A 20,398-nucleotide genomic window follows, 5' to 3' on the forward strand; every position below is an offset into this window, starting at 1 on the left:
CCGAAGCGAGTAAAACCCGCGGGCCCGCAGCAATCCAGTCTTTCTTGTTTATGCGGTTCAACCCATCCGAGTCGTCCGTGTCCTTCCGTCAACAGCTACGCTGCCTACGCTTCGTCAGGCCTCGCTAATCCAGTCTTTCTTGTTTGTGCGGTTCACCCCGTCCGTGTCCTCCCGTCAACACCTACGCTGCCTACGCCTCGTCGGGCCTCGCTGACACCGCGAGCGATTTGTCGTCCTTTGATGGCGTCGCGCAAGCGCAAGGCGCTTTCCCTCGAGGAAAAGCTGGATGTTCTCAACGCAGTCGACAGGCAGCCAGCGCGGAAAAGAGTCGACATCGCCAAGGATCTTGGTCTGCCACCCTCGACGCTTAACAGCATCGTTTCGAAGCGTGCCGAGATACAAGGGAATGCCGCGCTCTTCGGCCCGAAAGCTAAGCAGGCTCGTGGCGCCAAGTATGGAAACCTCGACGAGTCGCTTCTTACTTGGTTTAAACAAGCCCGCACTGCCGGTGTTAACTTCGACGGCAGCATTTTGCGCGAGAAGGCGATGGAAATAGCCGACCGACTGGGCATCAGCGACTTTGCGGCGTCAAATGGCTGGATCGACCGTTTCCGGAAGAGGCACGGCATCGCGTATAAGACTGTATCCGGGGAAGCAGCAAGTGTAAACTTGGAAACAGTCGACGATTGGAAGGCCACACTATCTGCCATAATTGAGGGGTATGAGCCTCGTGACATATACAATGCCGACGAAACGGGTCTTTTCTTTCGGGTGCAGCCATCCAAGTCGTTAAGCCTGAAGGGCGAAGCATGCCACGGAGGCAAATGCAGCAAAGAAAGATTGACGGTGCTCCTTTGCTGCAACATGGATGGCTCGGACAAGCTGAAGCCATGGGTAATCGGAAAATACCGAAACCCACGGTGCTTAAAGAACATTCGCCTGCTGCCATGTCACTATAGAAGCAACAGTCGTGCATGGATGACGGGTTCCTTGTTCGAAGAATTTCTTCGTTACTTCGACAATAAGATGGGCTCCCAGTGCAGGAGTGTTGTCCTGTTTCTAGACAATTGTGCTGCCCACCCGAAAGACCCGTCATTTCTTCGGAACGTTAAGCTTGTTTTTTTTCCTCCAAACACTACAAGCCACTTGCAGCCGTTGGATGCCGGCGTCATAAAGAACTTAAAGCACTCGTACAGGAAGTCCATCGTAAAGCGCTGTCTGGCGCGTATTGATCGCGGACAGCAGCCTACGATCATTTCAATACTGGACGCAATGCACTACGTCGCTTCAGCGTGGACTGCAGTGAGCGCGTCAACTGCACAGCACTGCTTCGCGCGGTGTGGCTTTCGCATGGATGGCGGAGAGGAAACTGCCACGGAAGCTGAAGAGACGGAAGCAGCCTCTCCTGATCAAGAGCTGAGTGAAGCTTTGAATGCGCTGGGTGCCACGGGCGTCACGTATGACGACTACGTCGCCGTGGATGCTGCTGTCGCGACGTCCGAGTGTCGTAGTGTCGCCGAGATCGTTGCAGACTCGGTCGCGAGTGAAGTCTCAGACTGTGGTGACGACGAGGAGCACGAGCCGTATGATTCCAGGGAGTTGGCGGACCCGAGCTTTGGAGAAGCAGTCGCGGCTCTGGACCTCCTTCGCAGGTACGTCGCACCTCACAGCGACGCTGAGAGCAATGCGGCTTTCCAGGCCATCGAGAAACGCGTGGTGTTTTCCAGCGAGCGGAAAAAACGGCAATCGACCATTCTCGATTTTTTTTAAGACCTAAGCTCACTTGATGTCAAAATAAATTGTTTCAAGGCAAAGTTGCACTGTTTTCATTAATTTTCGGACCTTTCCTCACTGTTGCGTTTTCCCGGCTGTTAAGTTTTTTTTTTCGCGGTCCGGTGAAAAACGTATGAACGGGGTTCCACTGTACTGATGTTGCAGTTGCAGATGGTGCAGAATGCATGATGCTGACCTTTCCGCGATGCAATAATACAACTGAACTGTGTCGTGTACTGTTTCAACAACACTTGAAGGTAGTTGTTTCTTTCTTTGCTGAGCACCATGGCAAACAGCAAAGTCCTATCATAGCACTTACGACATGAGATAGCACACTGCAACGAGAAAAACAAAACGGCATGTGAGGGAAAGCTAGTACTACCACTAGGCAAAACCTGCACGGGAAAGAAACACAGCGGGCAGAAGCTGACACGAGCACCACCACGCCTGCGATACGCCTCGCAGCTTACTGAACTAAAGTGATGGCGCTGCGTTCTCATACTGCAACTACTGGCAGTCCGCTGCCCACTTTTGCAAATGCTTCGCGTGGTCTGCTACATATTTTCGTGCTCTTCAGAGATGACAATCACAATTGGCATCGTGCGAGCTCTGGTGCTAGGTCTCCAAACTGAAGCATGCTTTGGGACGAACATGCGGGCATTTCCAGGAGATTTCTTTCTCCGTCGTACAATCGTACAAAGTCGTCAAAATTCAGGAGTCTCCCGGGAAAATCGGGAGACCTGGCATGTATAAGTAATGCATATGCCTCCCGTGACCAAAGGAGGAGTCCAAATTATCAATTTGTTCAAATTAATGTGGGTTGAATTCACGAGGTTTTACTATACCAAGTAGGTGTCTGAATGAAAGCAGTACACATACATTTGGTTGTTTGTTCAGGAGGAGTTGATTCCACATCTGTGTAGATGTTGCATTGTCTTTGGTGAAACGTGTGTTACAACTAGCTTTGCAGGTTTCTGGCATGTCATGCTCAGCTTCTTGGGACAGCACATTAAATTGTGTTGTTGGTTGCTTTTCTTTAATGCATTACTGATCCTGTACTTCCCCTTCTTGAATATCACTGCAACGCCAGAATAACTAGAGTGTATTCATATAGGAGGTAGAGTGTAGAGTGTAACTAGAGTGTAGTTTGTCCCGAACAAGGAGAATGTCAGGGTCCTGGTGCATTTAGGCGGGATGAATAATATACAGTCAACAACTAATTTTCCAGACCTTGCAGGGATTTAAAAAATTGTCTGAAAGATAAAACAGTCCGAAAAATCTGTTCAGCCAAAAAAAAAAAAATTTATTAGGCTTAGAGTGGCTTAAGAAAATCTCTAATAATGCCCTGCCTCATACTACGCTTGAAGGCAATCAGATTTGCTTGGATCTGCGCAAGAGTGAAGTCGTCTCCGCATACAGTCTGAGAAGAACGTCACCACGTTCGCAATCTCAGTTGCTGGAGATCGCCACAGAGATCAAAGAAACAAGCCACGTTTTTTCCTACCACTTGGCTCTCACGAAGGCACACGAGGTGGTGCTGATCACACAAATGCAAAGCCACACAAACAGACACAAAGATGCAACATCATCTCCGAGACACACCTGCTCTGTGGACACAGAGCAGGTGTGTACTAGTCGTAGTACAAGTAAATAGCAACCTAAACTTTAAAATAAATAAATGAATAAAAATGGATCCTACATTAAGTGATCATGAGAATACAGTAAAACCTCGTTAAGCCGTACCCGTTTAAACAGTAGTTCCGTTTTAAAAGTAGTAAAGTGAAATCCCCGACTTGGCGGCCATTGAACATAATGCATTTTGTATCCGCATAAACCGTACCAGCTTGTCGCGTACGTATCGGTTAAAAAGTAGTGTTTTCACTTTTCGTCGCGCGATCACGGCGGTACATCGTCCCCGTCAGGCGGCCCGGCAGAACAACAAGCCTCAGAGATCCGAACGGCCTCCAAGCGCAAACGCAGAGGGCGCTTGGAAAGGTGAAGCATTCATCCATCTCCCCATCCGAGAAGCCACATCAACATCAACATCACTTCGGCGCCGTGCCAGAGAGCGTTCTTTATTTCCTACGAGAAAGCGTTGTGACGTCGTGCAAGCTTCATGCCGAAGCTCGGGCAAAAACACCGCATGCTTAGCATTCAGGAAAAAATGGACATCGTTCGTGCCATCGAACATGGCATGAAGAAGTCGGCGCTGGCACGCGAAAGGGATTTACCTTTAACTACCGTGTGTGGCATATGGAATGCAAAGGAAAAGTTGTTCGGCAGTGCTGCTGCGACCGCGAAAAGATGTCGTATACGAGGTTCGACTTTTCCTGACGTGGAGGAGGCGCTGGTGAACTGGTTAAAAGCAGCGCGGTCGAAGAACTTGCCTGTCAGCGGACCCCTACTTGTGGAGAAGGCCCTGGTTTTCGCTTCGCAGCTGAACCACGATGACTTTGTATGCAGCAATGGCTGGCTGGTGAGGTTCAAGGCGAGGCATGGCGTAAACACAAGAGTCGTTTCAGGAGAAGGTGCCGCTGGCGACGTGGATGGGGCAGAACAATGGCAAAGTGGTCAGCTGAGGCACATCCTGACCGACTACGCGCCCGACGATATCTTTAATATAGATGAGTCGGCGCTATTCTTCAAGCTGCTGCCAAACAGGACGCTTGCGTTTAAAGGTGAGACGTGCACCGGCGGCAAGCATGCCAAGGACCGGATTTCGGTTGCGTTCGGTGTAAACATGTCGGCAACTGAAAAACTTCCACTTCTCGTGATCAGGAAGTCGGCCAAGCCGAGATGTTCTAAAGGTGCCCGACTGCCCTCCGGAGTTGTCTACCGCAGCAACACGAAAGCGTGGATGACGTCGAAACTTTTTGAAGAGTACATGCGCCTCATCGACCGCCGTTTCGCGGCGAAAAACAGAAAAGTTGTTGTTATCTTGGATAATGCCTCGGCGCATGTCGCGCTTGATAACCTTGCGGCTGTAAAATTGGTGTTTCTGCCTCCTAACACCACAGCGATTGCACAACCCTTGGACCAAGGTGTCATTCGGGCTGTGAAACAGCTTTACAAAAAGAATCCGCTGCGCAGAATTCTTCTGGCCTTTGAGTGTGGCAAGATTTTTTCAATTGATCTGCTGGGCGCAATTCACCTGCTCGAATACTCGTGGCGCCATGTTGAATCGGCGACTGTGCAGAACTGCTTCAAGCGCGCTGGCTTCACGGTGTGTGCGGGTGACGCTGAGGATGCTAGCGACGCCGTCAACCAGTCATCTGACGCCGTCGACCAGTCTTCTGACGCCGTCGACCAAGCTTGCGAAACACTGCTCGCCGAAGTGCTGGAGCGGCACGGTGTTACCCAAGGCATTTCTTTCACGGACTTCAGGGACATCGATAGCGAAGTTCAGACTTCTCCGGATATGTCCGACGAGGCTATAGTTGCCTCTGTTGCCGAAGTGTCGCGTAACGATAGCGATGAGGACGACAGCGACAGCACGGGCGATCCAGGCCCGACAGTGGCAGAAGCTGCACATTATGTGAGCCTCATGCGGGTGTTTGCCGAGAAGAGGGGGCTGGTGGAAAAGCTGGCTCGCGGCTTAAGTGAGTTTGAGGCGGCTGTCGTCGCTGCCAGGCCGCCGCGCCATCAAACAAAGATCACAGACTTTTGTCGCCCAAAATGAATAAATAGTGTAAGTTTTTTGCCCTTTCATTGCATTCTCTCCGAGTTCCGTTTTTGACAGGTAAGTGGGCGATCTCACGCTATTTCGGTTAAGCAGTACTACCGTTTAGTACGTACCTTTTCCGAGCTCCGGCCAACTACGGTTTAACGAGGTTTCACTGTAGTGCTGACCAAAAAAAGAAATAAGAAAAAGTGCCGTACCCTTGAGCATTTTGTCAGCCAAAGAAGAGCGGGCATGGCCTCCAGACTGGAGGATGTTGTGCTCTATTCTTGTCTTATTCTTGGAGGCTACAGAGTGGGCCACTAGAAGCCAAGCTAGCAGAAAATACAACATGGCGGCCCCCAAGATTGGGTAGCGTAGCTCAGAATGAGCGATTTAGTCTGGAAAATCGAACTTTGGGGCCTAAATTACACGAGAAATTGGTTGTGAAAACGCATTAGTTCTAGCGGGACTCTGACGGTACATTCAAAAGTCTGGAATATCGATCAAGTCTGAAATTTTGGAGTCCGAAACAGCCATTCATGGAAGCGCACAATGTCTAGGAGAAAATCATTAACTTAAGTGTCTCTTGTGCATGAGCTAGGAGTGTATGTGTTTGCTGAATAGGTGGATTGTGTTTGTTCATGATCCTCGTCAAGGTGAGTTTGGTATGTTGCTCTGCTAATCGTTTGTCAGTGTTTTCATGGTTTCTATTGCGACATCACCTGCGTTGTGTGTCAGTTTATTAGACTGGCAGTGAATAAAACGTGTAGTGTACTGTGGTGCAGCAGCACGACTCTTAAAGGTGTTATGTGCGCACATTTTCCTCACGAAAGTGCATGTGTATGTACCTCTATATGTACTGACAAACAGGAGCCTAACGGTAAGAGACGCCATAGAAGCCTAATGTCATTCAGCGGGGTTGTTCAAGCAAGATTGTGCCGATTTATAAAATTAATCATTCATAAATTAGTCATCATAATTGGAATATTTCTGTTAATTATTGCATCCTGCACAATTCTAACATGTTTGGCACCAGCAGTTATACAGAGCATCAGTGCCTAAGCACTACTCGGGCCCACGTGAAGACATTAAGCAGGCAGGCAGACAGTGATATGACATGGCATATATACACGTAATTGTGTAGTTCTGCTTGACTGAAGGAACTTGCAGGCATCCCGACATGTAGCTAGGCCAGTGGCAAAGGAATTAACTTGGAAGCAGTTTGGACTCCCCTCTATCGGTGCATAAACGCTTGCATCCGTGCATTTTGTCTTCACGGCCAAGACGCTTTGCAGGGAAGACAGAACATGTGAATTTCAAGATAAATGAGAAACCAATTCAATTTTTTTTTGCTGCTAATAACAAAAACTGCTTTGATAAAAGTTCGTCAGTTTAAAAACAGTACAATTTGCTAACTGATGCGGGCTATGTCAAAGGACCAGGACCACCTCAATGTCAAAATGGCTACCGTATTTACTTGCATAATGATCGCACTCGCGTAATGATCGCACCCCTGAATTTTGTCGTCAAAATTTGATTTTTTTTATTTCCCGTGTAATGATCGCACCCCGAACTTGCCGCAGCGATATGTCGTGTGCCAAGTCTAGCTAATAATGATCGCGCTTACCATCTTTCGAATGCTACGCGAAGGACTCGTCTGCACGCACCAAACATTCTTAAGTAGATGCCTCATTTCATTACTTTCATCACTTTCCGAACTTCCATGACAAAAAGAGGTACAACCAAACTTGCCTTTATTATGGGTAGGCTTTACAGTGGTTGTGGTCAACAAAAACAAAAAAGGCACCTTTCGATTCTTTTCACCTGCACTCGTGAGCACGCAACAAATCGCGCGCGGCAATGACAGTAGCCACGTTTACGCTGATACGTTAAAACTGTACCCTATTGACACGTGTACTTATCTTTATCGGGCGACCACGTTTCGCCGCTTAACAACTGTAATCACACAGCGACGGACGCGCCTGCATGTATCCGACGTTTCTGGAAAGTTATCGATGATTCTACCCGGCTGTCTGTTGTCGCCGAACCTTATGTTATCTGATTTCATCGCCTGACGCGAATGGCGTAGAACATTGTGGAATACGCGCGGGTCCCAGCGATTAGTCTGGAACATTCGACGGCTGCTGTATAAAAGCCGACGCGCTTGACCCGCTGGGCAGATTTTCGACGATCGCCGAGCGTGTTCGCCGCTATCGTTGTGCTATAAGTGTAGCCTGTTTTGTGGGCACAGGTTCGCCCAATAAAAGTTAGTTTTGTCGTTCACAGTACTGCTACTGTGTTATTCAACGTCACGACCACGTGACATCTGGTGGAGGTGCTTGTGCGTTCATGTACCGAACGCCCCCGCAAAGCCGCGATCCAAGCCCGAAGCCCGAGGACAAAACCAACGTCGCCCAAGACCAGCGAGCTAGCCGCCGGCTGCAAGGACTGCCCCCAGAGCACGGACTCCTACCTGAGACGTGCAGGAAGATTGCCACCAAGTCCTCCTCAATGGCAGCCCCAGCATCCCCCGTCGTGCTGCAGCAGCCCAGGGAGCCCCCCACGTTCCGCGGTTCAACATTCGAGGACCCGGAAACCTGGCTCGAGACGTACGAGAGGGTCGCTGCATTTAACAGCTGGAACAGCGACGACAAACTGCGACATGTCTTCTTCGCATTGGAAGACGCTGCCAGGACGTGGTTCGAGAACAGAGAAGCCACGTTAACGACCTGGGACCTTTTCCGAAGTGGCTTCCTGCAGACATTCACAAGCGTCGTACGCCGAGAACGAGCCCAAGCACTACTGGAAACCCGAGTGCAGCTGCCCAACGAGACCACCGCGATTTTTACAGAAGAAATGAGCCGCCTATTCCGCCACGCCGACCCGGAAATGTCCGAGGAAAAGAAAGTCCGGCTACTAATGCGTGGTGTAAAGGAGGAACTTTTCGCCGGTATGGTACGAAGCCCACCGAAGACCGTCGACGAGTTTCTTCGCGAGGCCACTAGCATCGAGAAGACACTCGAGATGCGAAACCGGCAATTCGACCGCCGCACCAACGCTACAAACTATGCCGGAGTTCAATCACTGGCCTCCGAAGACCTGCGCGAGGCTATCAGGGCAGTCGTACGAGAGGAGCTTCAGAAGATCTTCCCGTCGTCGCAGCCTCAAGTGGCCTCGATCGCTGACATCGTCAAAGATGAGGTTCAGCGGTCGCTTGGAGTTCCGGAGGTGCAACCTCAATTACCGCAACCCCAACCCGAAGCGATGACCTACGCCGCCGTCGTACGCCGTCAAGGCCCTCCTCAGCGACCGCGCCAGGGCCCTGTAACGCCGCAATTCCGTCGACCAGCGCCGCCGCCGCCGACAGCGCGCCCACCCGTCGCCCAGCGGAGCTACCCGAGGAAGACCGACGTTTGGCGCGCTCCTGACCACCGCCCGCTCTGCTACCACTGCGGGGAAGCGGGTCACGTCTACCGACGATGTCCATACCGGGAAATGGGACTGCGAGGTTTCGCCGTCAACGCTCCGCGCCCGCAGCAAGGTGAACGCCCTCGCGATATCGCTGACTACCTCGCGGCTACTCAGTGGAGTTCTCGACGACCGTCGCGTTCACCATCACCAGGCCGCTACCTGTCGCCGCAGCGCCGACCATACACTGGCCCAGCTCGGGGCCGGTCAGCGAGCCCATATCCGGAAAACTAAAAGCAGCAACCGATGGAGGTGCGGTTGCTGTCCGTCGAACTGTCGAAGATCCTCCGCCGCCGACGAAGACGCCGAAGAAACTACCTCGACGACATAACGACACGCCGCCGTCCCGACGAAGTCTGGAAGGAAAGAATGCGACGACGAAAGACGACCTGACGACGTCACATACAAGCCACAAGTCAACGCGACGCAGTCGTGATCCGACGCCAAGACCGAACTGTAATGCAAGACAAAGAGCCACCGACCTCGACGTGCTTCTCGACGGCCACGCAGTCACCGCCTTAGTCGACACAGGGGCTGATTACTCCGTCATGAGTGGACACATCGCCGCCCAGTTGAAGAAAGTTAAGACTACGTGGGAAGGCCCTCAAATTCGTACCGCCGGAGGACACCTCATAACGCCGACTGGAATGTGCACGGCAAGAATTACCATTCACGACCGGACTTACCCTGTCACCTTCGTTATCCTCCAACAGTGTTCACGAGACGTCATTCTCGGCATGGACTTCCTCAACCAACACGGCGCAGTCATCGACCTGAAGTCGAAGTCAATAACTCTGTCGGAAGACCATGCGATACCGTCGGAGAACCCTCGTAGTCACCACGCCTTGAGTGTGCTCGAAGATCAGGTGAGCATCCCGCCTCGCTCCAGCATTGTTATTTCGGTCGGCACCGAAACACCCGCTGACTTAGAAGGTGTCATCGAAGGCGACCAACGTCTACTGCTAAACCGTGAAATTTGCGTCGCAAGAGGGATCGCTCGACTGCACGGAGGAAACACGAAAGTGTTGCTGACAAACTTCAGCCAGGAGTACAAGCACATCAACAAGGGCACGACGATCGCATACATCGAGGAAATTCTGGAAAACAGCAATGCGTTGGTCCTCTCTGATTCCGCCGCATCTACCCCGACGACCATGGTTGCCGAACCAGACTACGACATTAATCCAAGTCTCCCCGTGATTAAGCAACAGCAGCTCAGAAGTCTGCTCCGGCGATACAAAGGCTGCTTTTCGACGTCATCGAGGATTCGACAAACACCAGTCGCCAAGCATCGCATAATCACCGAGGAGTACGCTCGACCACTTCGCCAGAGCCCTTACCGAGTTTCGCCGCGAGAACGTGAAGCTATAAGAGAACAAGTCGACGAAATGCTGCGCGACGACATCATCCAGCCGTCGAAAAGCCCGTGGGCATCTCCTGTTGTGCTGGTGAAGAAAAAGGACGGAACCCTTCGTTTCTGCGTCGATTATCGTCGTCTGAACAAGATCACGAAGAAGGACGTATACCCTCTCCCACGGATAGACGACGCATTGGATCGGCTCTGCAACGCTAAATACTTCTCCTCGATGGACCTCAAGTCTGGCTATTGGCAAATAGAAGTCGACGAAAGAGATCGTGAAAAGACCGCCTTCATCACCCCAGACGGCCTCTACGAGTTCAAGGTTATGCCATTTGGACTGTGCTCGGCGCCTGCAACGTTCCAGCGCGTGATGGACACGGTTTTAGCAGGATTGAAGTGGCAGACCTGTCTCGTTTACTTGGATGACGTCGTTGTATTCGCCGAAAATTTTGACGATCACCTTAGGCGGCTTGCCACAGTACTAGAGGCCATCAAGTCATCAGGGCTCACTCTGAAGCCAGAAAAGTGCCGCTTCGCTTACGACGAGCTTCTATTCCTAGGCCACGTCATCAGCAAATCCGGAGTACGCCCCGACCCGCAGAAAACGGCTGCCATTGCAAAGTTCCCGCAGCCCACCGACAAGAAGGCAGTGCGTAGATTTCTTGGCATGTGTGCCTACTACAGGCGATTTGTCAAGAACTTTTCACGCATCGCTGAGCCGCTGACACAGCTAACTAAATGTGACGTCGAGTTCAAGTGGGAAACTCCACAGGGCGACGCATTTCAAGAACTCAAACGACGCATGCAGTCGCCGCCCGTACTTGCGCACTTCGACGAGCACGCCGATACCGAAATACACACTGACGCCAGTAGCCTAGGCCTCGGTGCCGTCCTAGTCCAGAGAAAAGATGGACATGAACACGTGATAGCTTACGCTAGCCGATCATTGTCAAAAGCAGAAGGCAATTATTCTACAACCGAAAAGGAATGCCTCGCCATCGTTTGGGCCACAGCGAAATTTCGCCCTTACCTATATGGCAGGCCATTCAAGGTGGTCAGCGATCATCACGCGTTGTGTTGGCTAGCTAACCTAAAAGACCCCTCAGGACGGCTGGCACGGTGGAGCCTCAGGCTACAAGAATACGACATCACTGTAACCTACAAGTCCGGACGAAAACACTCAGATGCCGATTGCCTATCCCGCGCCCCCATTGACCCGCCGCCGCAAGATGACGAGGATGACGACGCCTTCCTTGGAATAATAAGCGCGGAAGACTTCGCCGAACAGCAACGAGGAGACTCGGAGCTAAAAGCCCTAATCGAGTATTTGGAAGGGCGCACCGACGTTGTCCCAAGGGCATTTAAGCGTGGATTATCTTCGTTCACGCTTCAAAACAACCTACTCGTGAAGAAGAACTTCTCACCAGTCCGCGCCAACCACCTTCTTGTTGTTCCGTCGGTGCTACGTCCAGAAGTACTGCACGCCCTACATGACGATCCGACCGCTGGGCACCTCGGTTTCTCCCGGACGCTATCGAGGATACAAGAAAGGTATTACTGGCCGCGCCTAACCACCGATGTCGCCCGTTACGTCAAGACATGCCGCGACTGTCAGCGACGCAAGACACCACCGACAAGACCAGCGGGATTACTACAGCCGATCCAGCCTCCTTACCGACCTTTTCAGCAGATCGGGATGGACTTGTTGGGACCGTTTCCGACATCAGCTTCCGGAAATAGGTGGATTGTCGTGGCGACGGACTATCTCACCCGCTTCGCTGAAACTAAAGCTCTACCGAAAGGCAGCGCAGCCGAAGTGGCTAAATTTTTCGTCGAGAACATCCTGTTGCGACATGGTGCTCCAGAAGTCCTCATCACCGACCGAGGAACGGCCTTTACAGCGGAGCTCACTCAAGCCATTCTGAACTACAGTCAGACAAGGCACAGGAGGACAACGGCCTACCATCCGCAGACGAATGGTCTTACAGAGCGGCTGAATAAGACCCTCGCCGACATGCTAGCGATGTACGTCGACGTCGAGCACAAGACGTGGGACGCGGTCCTGCCGTATGTCACCTTCGCCTACAACACGGCGGTGCAAGAAACAACACAGATAACGCCATTCAAGTTGGTTTACGGCAGGAACCCGACGACGACGCTCGGCGCCATGCTGCCGCACGTCACTGACGAGGAGAATCTTGACGTCGCTACCTATCTCCAGCGCGCCGAAGAAGCCCGACAGCTCGCCCGCCTACGGATCAAGACCCAGCAGCGTACCGACAGCCGACACTACAACCTCCGACGACGCTTCGTCGAGTACCAGCCCGGCGACCGTGTTTGGGTATGGACCCCGATACGCCGGCGAGGACTCAGTGAGAAGCTGCTGCGACGCTATTTCGGACCCTACAAGGTCATCCGACGTATTGGCGCACTAGACTATGAGGTCGTGCCAGACGGCATTTCGCACTCACAGCGGCGCCGCGCACGATCTGAAGTGGTCCACGTGGTGCGCCTTAAACCATATTACGGACGCTGATGAACTTCCTTAGTTTGTTTTCTTTGCTACGAGTGCTTTTCTTTGTTACTTTCGTTTGTTAGCAGCATCGGGGCGATGCTTTTTAAGAGGGGGGTAATGACACGTGTACTTATCTTTATCGGGCGACCACGTTTCGCCGCTTAACAACTGTAATCGCACAGCGACGGACGCGCCTGCATGTATCCGACGTTTCTGGAAAGTTATCGATGATTCTACCCGGCTGTCTGTTGTCGCCGAACCTTATGTTATCTGATTTCATCGCCTGACGCGAATGGCGTAGAACATTGTGGAATACGCGCGGGTCCCAGCGATTAGTCTGGAACATTCGACGGCTGCTGTATAAAAGCCGACGCGCTTGACCCGCTGGGCAGATTTTCGACGATCGCCGAGCGTGTTCGCCGCTATCGTTGTGCTATAAGTGTAGCCTGTTTTGTGGGCACAGGTTCGCCCAATAAAAGTTAGTTTTGTCGTTCACAGTACTGCTACTGTGTTATTCAACGTCACGACCACGTGACACTATTCATACGTCGACACTTGTAACACAGCTAAGATATTCGCCCACCCTTAGCGGAAACGTGCCGTGTTAGGATAGTAGTGAAGACAGATGCCGCAGTTTCCGCAGCACGCCGGCCATGCGTTTCTGTCACTGGCAGCTAAGCGCGCCCATCTGTTTCTGTCCCCTCAAAGTGGACATGGCTACATTATTGCCGCAAACTTGCCGATATTAACGATATTATTCATCACTGATACGGAAGAAACTGTTTCAATGCACGTAATGTACTCACGAGAAGAAAAAAAAAATCGCGTTCGGCTTGCTCCGCCGGCCGCCATTTTTGTTTTGGTGTCCCGCACCCACATCCCGCAGCAAATGCGGGACGAAAAAAAATTTTTTTTTTTTTGCGGGAAATTTAACCCACGTAATGATCGCACCCCTGAATTTGCGTCAATTTTTCTGACAAAAAAGTGCGATCATTATGCGAGTAAATACGGTAATAAACATATGCCAAAACCAAGTTCTTTGCAAGTTCATTGTCATCTGTGTGAACTGCTGCGCAATATATCCATTTAAAAACATTTTTTTTTCACACTAACGACCTTGAGCATCTGGCTGACAGAAATATAAAGCTTTTGCAGAAGACCAGTTTTTCAAAGAAAAAAAATTCTCAGTAATGAACCATTTTTAATGGCCTGTCAAAATCTAAGAATGGCTAACAATCAACAAATGCAATTTTCGCTGCAAGGACTTACATTTTCCAGAGAAAAATTAGTTTTGTTCTCATAATGAAGCAACTGATTTTTTGGCGACATTCTTAATGGTGCGTAGTTTCGTGCACCATAAAGGATGCACCATAGTTTCGTCCTGGGGTGCGGAATGAAGCAACCTCAACCCGAGCTCACCCTTGAGGATGCGGCCCAGCTCGCAGACGGATGTGAGCAGCACATGAAACTGCCGTCGCCGATGCTCCAGGCGAGAGTCCAGTGCCTGCTGTGACTGCTGCAGTGAGCGGATCTCCTTCTCCAGGCACTCGAGCTGAGACAGCATGCCTCGCCTGTCTGGCTGCTTCGCTATCACCTTGGCCAAGGCATCGTACTCTGCACGTGTGAAACAACAGGGCCGCAATTTTATGACGACGCCTTCCGCTCAATCCTATGCTACTCTTACCATCCACCATTCACGGCCGGCTGATAGTGTGGGCGGAGCGTCGCTCTGACTGCTGACCAAGTGCAAAAAACTCAGAAAGCAATAACATAATAAAAGTAATCGATACAAAATTGCGGCTTAGTGCTCTGTGACTGAGCAGTGTCTGTATTATATTTGCAAGTATACACATTGTGCCTACTGAAAAAGATGACCAATGCTGACCAATTTTATTATATTCTGTAAATGTACTACCCCTCCCCTTATGTAGTATCCCAAGCAGGGGTCTTTAATGGAACAAGAGGTGATGGTGATGTGATTAGATGGCGTAACTGCATCCTGGATATAGCAGAGAACACCGTCATGTGAGCCCAGTAGTCCAAAGGGGACTTCTTTCTTTCTTTCTTTCTTTATTCAATACTGCAAACCTTGTACAGGTCCAAGCAGGGTGGGTCAAATGACAACAAAACAATAAACAATAATAACAAAGTTAAGAAAAAGAAACATCAAAGTGTGGCGAAAGGCAATAAGGAATCATTCCAGTCGGTTATCGTGCGAGGGAAAAATGAAAACTTGAATAAATCTGTTCGCACAAAATATGGTGTCAGGGAATTAGGATGATGGTGGCGTGTATGCCTTGACGTTGAAAGCGACAGGTATGGAGAAGGGTTAATAGCTAGATCTTGATTCCAAAGCAAGAAAAGAAATTGAAAACGTAAATTTTTTCTTCGTTGTTCAAGACATCGTATACCGTTAATGTGCATTAATTCAGAGGGTGAGTCATACGGGGAAAATTTAGAGTAAATAAACCTTACAGCTTTTCTCTGTACCTTTTCTAGGCGGGTGATATTGTGTTTATTAAATGGGTCCCAGACAACACATGCATATTCAAGTTTAGGTCTAATTAGTGAATTGTAAGCAAGTAATTTTACGCTAGGGGGAAAACTTCTTAGCTTATGTCTTAAAAAGTACAGTTTACGGAATGCGGAAGAACAGATGTTATCTATATGTAAATTCCATGATAAAGTATTAGTGTGACACCCAAATACTTATATTTAGTCTCTTCTAGCAAAGGTGACGAACCAAGCCTGTAGTTAAAAGAAAGCGGAGCTTTTTTGCGAGAGAAGGGGCTTGAAGGGGCTTGAAGGGGCTTAGCAACTAGAAGCTATTGTTTGTAGGTTGAAATCCTCAAAAAGGATGCTGCTAGCTTTAATTCAGCACACCTCTATAGACAAATAGACTACATGCAATATATACATGGGGTAAACAAGGCATGATGCACAGGGCTAATGTTGAGATTAACACATGTGGCACCTCTCATTTTCTTAACATTACACAGCTACGCCAGCAACTATTGCGTGTGTATCACCACATCATAGCTGGCACGTTTGTGCCAGCAGGATATTTGAATTTAGAAAAAGGAATTCAGACCCTTCACATGCAATTTTCTCGTAAACTAAGTCTTCTCTTGGCACGAAAAAAGCGTTGCGAGGTTTCTCGAATGCTATTTAATACAGTCCACGTCAACTTAGTGTTTGCCTTTAGTGTCCCCTTAAGGCTCTTTTGGTGCAGTGTCCACAAGTGTGGACATCACAGAAAACAGTAACAATTAACTTTTTTTTTTCTACCTCTTGGCAACTGTTAGCTTGAAGTGTGGAGGGTTGAAAATATTGTTTGTATGAGGTGCTACTCAAAAGTTTGCGCACACGCGATAACACAGAAGATGTATAGGATGAACAGCTTGCAGTTTTTAGATATTGAAATAACTCTAACTGAAGAAGGTGCCCGCTGGATGTACAGACCCCATGCCCGCAAGGAATTGTTGCCCTATGAGTCGACATACACTAAGACTGTTAAACATGCAATTGCCACTATGTGCCATGAATTCGCCCTTGAAAAATTGTGCTGACATAAGGTACACGAAAGCTTTGACGAACAGATTGGGAAGTTAAAGAAGGCTGGCTTTCTTTCTTTGGTTTTGAGTGCAGTTTCAGAGGCATTGTTGAAAAAGGTGAAAAAAGAAAGAAAAGGAAGCAATGAAGAAGGTCAACCATGGGAAAAGAAAGCTAAACCAGTGGTGATACCGCATTCCCACAAAGTGGTGCATAATCTTAAACATGTCGCCGTGAAATACACACTACCTGTGATTTTTTTCAACGCCCCGAAAACTTGCTACTTTGTGCCACCTGATTGGATCTGGTGATTCTAAGAAAGTAGATTGTTCTATTAAACACACAAACCCTTTTGTGAAGTATGAAGAAGGGGTCCTATATCGCATTGTGCTGAAGTGCGGAAAAAGTATATTGGCCAAACTGGCCGATGTATAAATGAACACCTGTGGGAGCACAAGCTTTCGCTGAAAAATGGTTATGCCTCAAGCTTGCCACTTCATTGCAAGGCCTTCAGGAATGAAAATAAGCATGTGAAGCAAGGCTTCATGATACGACAATCATGTTTAAAAGCAAAGGTACTGTGGCGCGTGAACTGTTGGAGGGGACCAGATTAGCACCCAGTTTCTGAATATTTATGGAAAGCGTGTTCTTAGATAGGTTTTAGATATTGTTTAATCTTGTGATTCCCTTCCAATACATTTTCTGTGTTCTCGCACCTGCGCATTCACATGTTCAGTGGTCTCTCTTTTTCTTCCCTCTCTCCCCATGGCTATATATTCAACCGCTTTTGACCTCAATAAATAGTTGCAAGTAGTGCCTTGTCCTGTCATTGTTGTTTGTTCATTGGTGTGCTGTCTCCATTGGCGCTTCATCTTTTGAAACCCTCTCTGGATTGCACCGTGCCGGCGGAGTGGCGGTCATTCGCTAGCACTTCTGCAGCAGTCCTAAAAGTCAGAGCTGTGACCCTTACCCGCAGTTCGCAGTGAGTTACAACCATGGTGGGTTCATACCAGGGCGCACAGGGTGAAGCAGGGTGCAAAACCGGGCTACTTGGTATTCCATGCTGAAGTGACTAGCGCAAGAGTGAACACAGGACACTAAAAAGGCGACTAGGACAAGCGTATACTTCCAATTGGTGTTTATTGCAAAAAGGTATGTATATACTCTCGCGCACTTGATTATAATCAGTTACAATTGTGCAACTCAACATGGTGATCACACATAAACAAGAGTGCACCATGGCCGCGCTAAGGCTTAAGGTGGCCTCCCACATACAGACCCCAGGAATGCAAATTCTTTAGCAGTCAATGCTAGGGACGGTTTGCTAATGCAGTTGCCTTCTGCGATAGCCGCTGCTTCAATGATGAGTCTAGTGTTGTCCTGCACGTTGCTTGCTATTATTTCTGTTTTTTCAAAGAGTGGATGACATTTGCATTGACATCCATTGCTCCCAACACAAGACCTCATAGCAGGGGACAGTCCAATTTCACAGCCCGAGTCCTCTAGCACCACCAAGAGTCTGGAATCTCTCGATGGTGTGATGACATTAGCATTGACATCCATTGCTCCCAACACAAGGCCTCATAGCAGGGGACAGTTCAATTTCACAGCCCGAGTCCTCTAGCACCACCATGAGTCTGGAATCTCTCGATGGTGTAATCTTCCTTCACGAAATTGTTTTGTAAGCAGCGTTCATGAAAATGAATTCATAAGCGCCGTTGAACAACAGATGCTGCCTAGAGAATGTGTTCGAATAGGTCTCCTTCTGCAGCTATGCAGTACTGGGTTCACTTTATCACACCTTCTGCGGCTTTCTAGATGACCGACACTGGAATTCTACAGCAGACATCTGTTATCCCTGCCTTGAGCTCATCCGACATCCGTCTCGTTCATGTAACACAGTCTTTTACATAATCCCAAAGAAAGAAATTGAGTGGAGAGAAGTCAGGTGACCTAACCGGCCAATTTACAGGCCCATGCCTTCCAATCTATTGCACATAAGAAGTCACATCCAGCCAGTTTCGTGCTCAGCCGCTGCTGTGTGCTGGCACCCCATCTTGCTGATACCACACAAGTGGAAGACGTGACAGCGGGACTGCTGAGAAACTGATCCACCACACCTTCAAGGATTTCGTTCACGTAACACTGTCTAGTCAGTATGTGATCAAAGAAGATGGGACCAATTATAGCACCGGTGTACATTCCAAACAACACAATGAACAACCACTGTTACTGGTGTCGAGTGCACTTTACCCAGTGTGAATTGAGTCACTCCAATACTGTGCATTATGCAAATTTACCTGACCGTTTCTGCAAAAACTGCTTTCACCTGTGCACACGATGTTGCTCAAAAAGTCCGGTGACTCATCGGCTTTTGTGGGGACCCAATTCGAGAAAATCTAGACGATTCTGCAGGTTCCCATCTTCCAAGTATTGGTGCAGGTTAAGGTGGTATGTGTGAAAGACCAAGTAATTTAGAATCCTCCAAACTGATGACTTGGAAATTGGTAGCTGGGTGGCCATGTCCCCCACGCTGCCATGAGGGTTTGAGGCCATGAATGCTAGAACATCTGTGCGTAGGCTAGGACTCAAAGATGTAGTCCTTGACCACTGTTTCTGAAAGCTGCCGGTTTGTCTCAGGTTCTCATAATTTCGGATGATAGTCGAAGCGTTTGGTCTACTGCCATACTTCCATGCACAATATATATTTGCGGCCTTCCCCTTGTTGCCGTTTGCAGCTCCCAAGGCAAGGATCATGTTTTCCTTCGGCTCATTAGAGAAAGACATGGCGACTGGGACAAAAAATGCACCTTTAAACCTTTGCACTAACATTGTCAATTCGCTTTTGTGGTGATAGGTTTTGTGTCAAAAAATGAAAAAACCATGCATGCACTTTATCTACGCTAAGACAACACCTATCACAGCTTGCTTCTAACACCAAACGCAACACGTTACTTCAGCCGGCACCCGGCAGATAAGGAACTAGCTCGATCACAATGTTTTTTCTTTATTTCCTTTATTTCGTTCTGGCTAACTAAGAGGGAGTTTATTCGAGGGCGCTGCTTTATGATGAGGGTGGGAGCGCAGTCATATGGTATTTTTCATATTTCACCGTGTTTATGTATCAGTCGGAAAAACACAGTACACAATTAGTACGTCGCTGCAAAATATCTGAATTAGATGCCACTTGACTGTGCCTACATATGCCTCTTTGATAATTAGGATAGTATGTATCGAGTTAGATAATTAATTACAATTACTTAATTAAATCATAGTAATAAAAACATATTACCAGCAGCTGCTCCACAGTGCCGGAAAAAATATGCACTAGGTTTTCTTCGCGTAACGCAATTGCTCTTCTTTAAAATCTGGGTCCATGGTAGTTAATTGGGCACACTGCATATATTTATGGCCTCCGCGGGCAAGTGACGATGTTTCCATCCCTAATGAATGTTGTAAATTATTAGAAGAGTTTCTTTTTTCATGAGTCATTAGCATTGCTTAGCGGAAAGAGAAGCAATACTGAGACACATATCATTGAAGTGCATTTCACAGGCCATTGCCAAAAGACTCTGCCTAAGGAGTCACTGAAGTCTGCAGTTTCTTTTCGGGGTCAAAAAAACATGCAAAGCAATTTGAAGCAAGGTGAACATACAGCAACTTATTCCTTCGCTAGGCATAGGCTGTCCATACCTTTAGAAATAATTTTTAATTGGCAACCTCCTTCCCCTTAAAAAATATTATAAACATTGTCCTGTTTGTATTGTTACGTGTGGAAAGACACAGACGAAAGATGCTATTTACACGCTATTTACACTGGAGCCAGGCAGCCAGACTGACACTCGCTCGTGCGAAAGGCACCGACCAACTTCTTCGTCGTTCTCGCAGCGGCTTGTCTCTTGAGCATCGCTCGATAACAGCACCGTCACGGTGCTGTTAAATATCCAAGGTGCATGGAGAGTTGTAGGGCTTGAGTCGGGCAACGTGGACAATGTCACTGGTTGTCACAGTGGAGGACGCAGTGGGCGTGTCTAGAATGATTTCATAGGTGACATCGGTCACTTTGCGT

General features: G+C 48.9%; 1 protein-coding gene across 4 annotated transcripts in view; it reads right to left on the bottom strand.

Moving 5' to 3' along the window:
- thoc7 (THO complex subunit 7) overlaps positions 1-20,398 on the bottom strand; it is an 83,683-nt gene that overhangs the window by 15,264 nt on the left and 48,021 nt on the right. For all 4 annotated transcript variants that reach the window (XM_072288902.1, XM_072288901.1, XM_072288903.1 and 1 more), the window contains exon 5: positions 14,197-14,391. In XM_072288902.1, the coding sequence (XP_072145003.1) occupies positions 14,197-14,391 (195 nt within the window). The remainder of the gene's footprint in view (positions 1-14,196; positions 14,392-20,398) is intronic.

This window comes from Dermacentor andersoni, chromosome 6, assembly GCF_023375885.2.
Source record: "Dermacentor andersoni chromosome 6, qqDerAnde1_hic_scaffold, whole genome shotgun sequence".
Classification (NCBI taxonomy): domain Eukaryota; kingdom Metazoa; phylum Arthropoda; class Arachnida; order Ixodida; family Ixodidae; genus Dermacentor; species Dermacentor andersoni.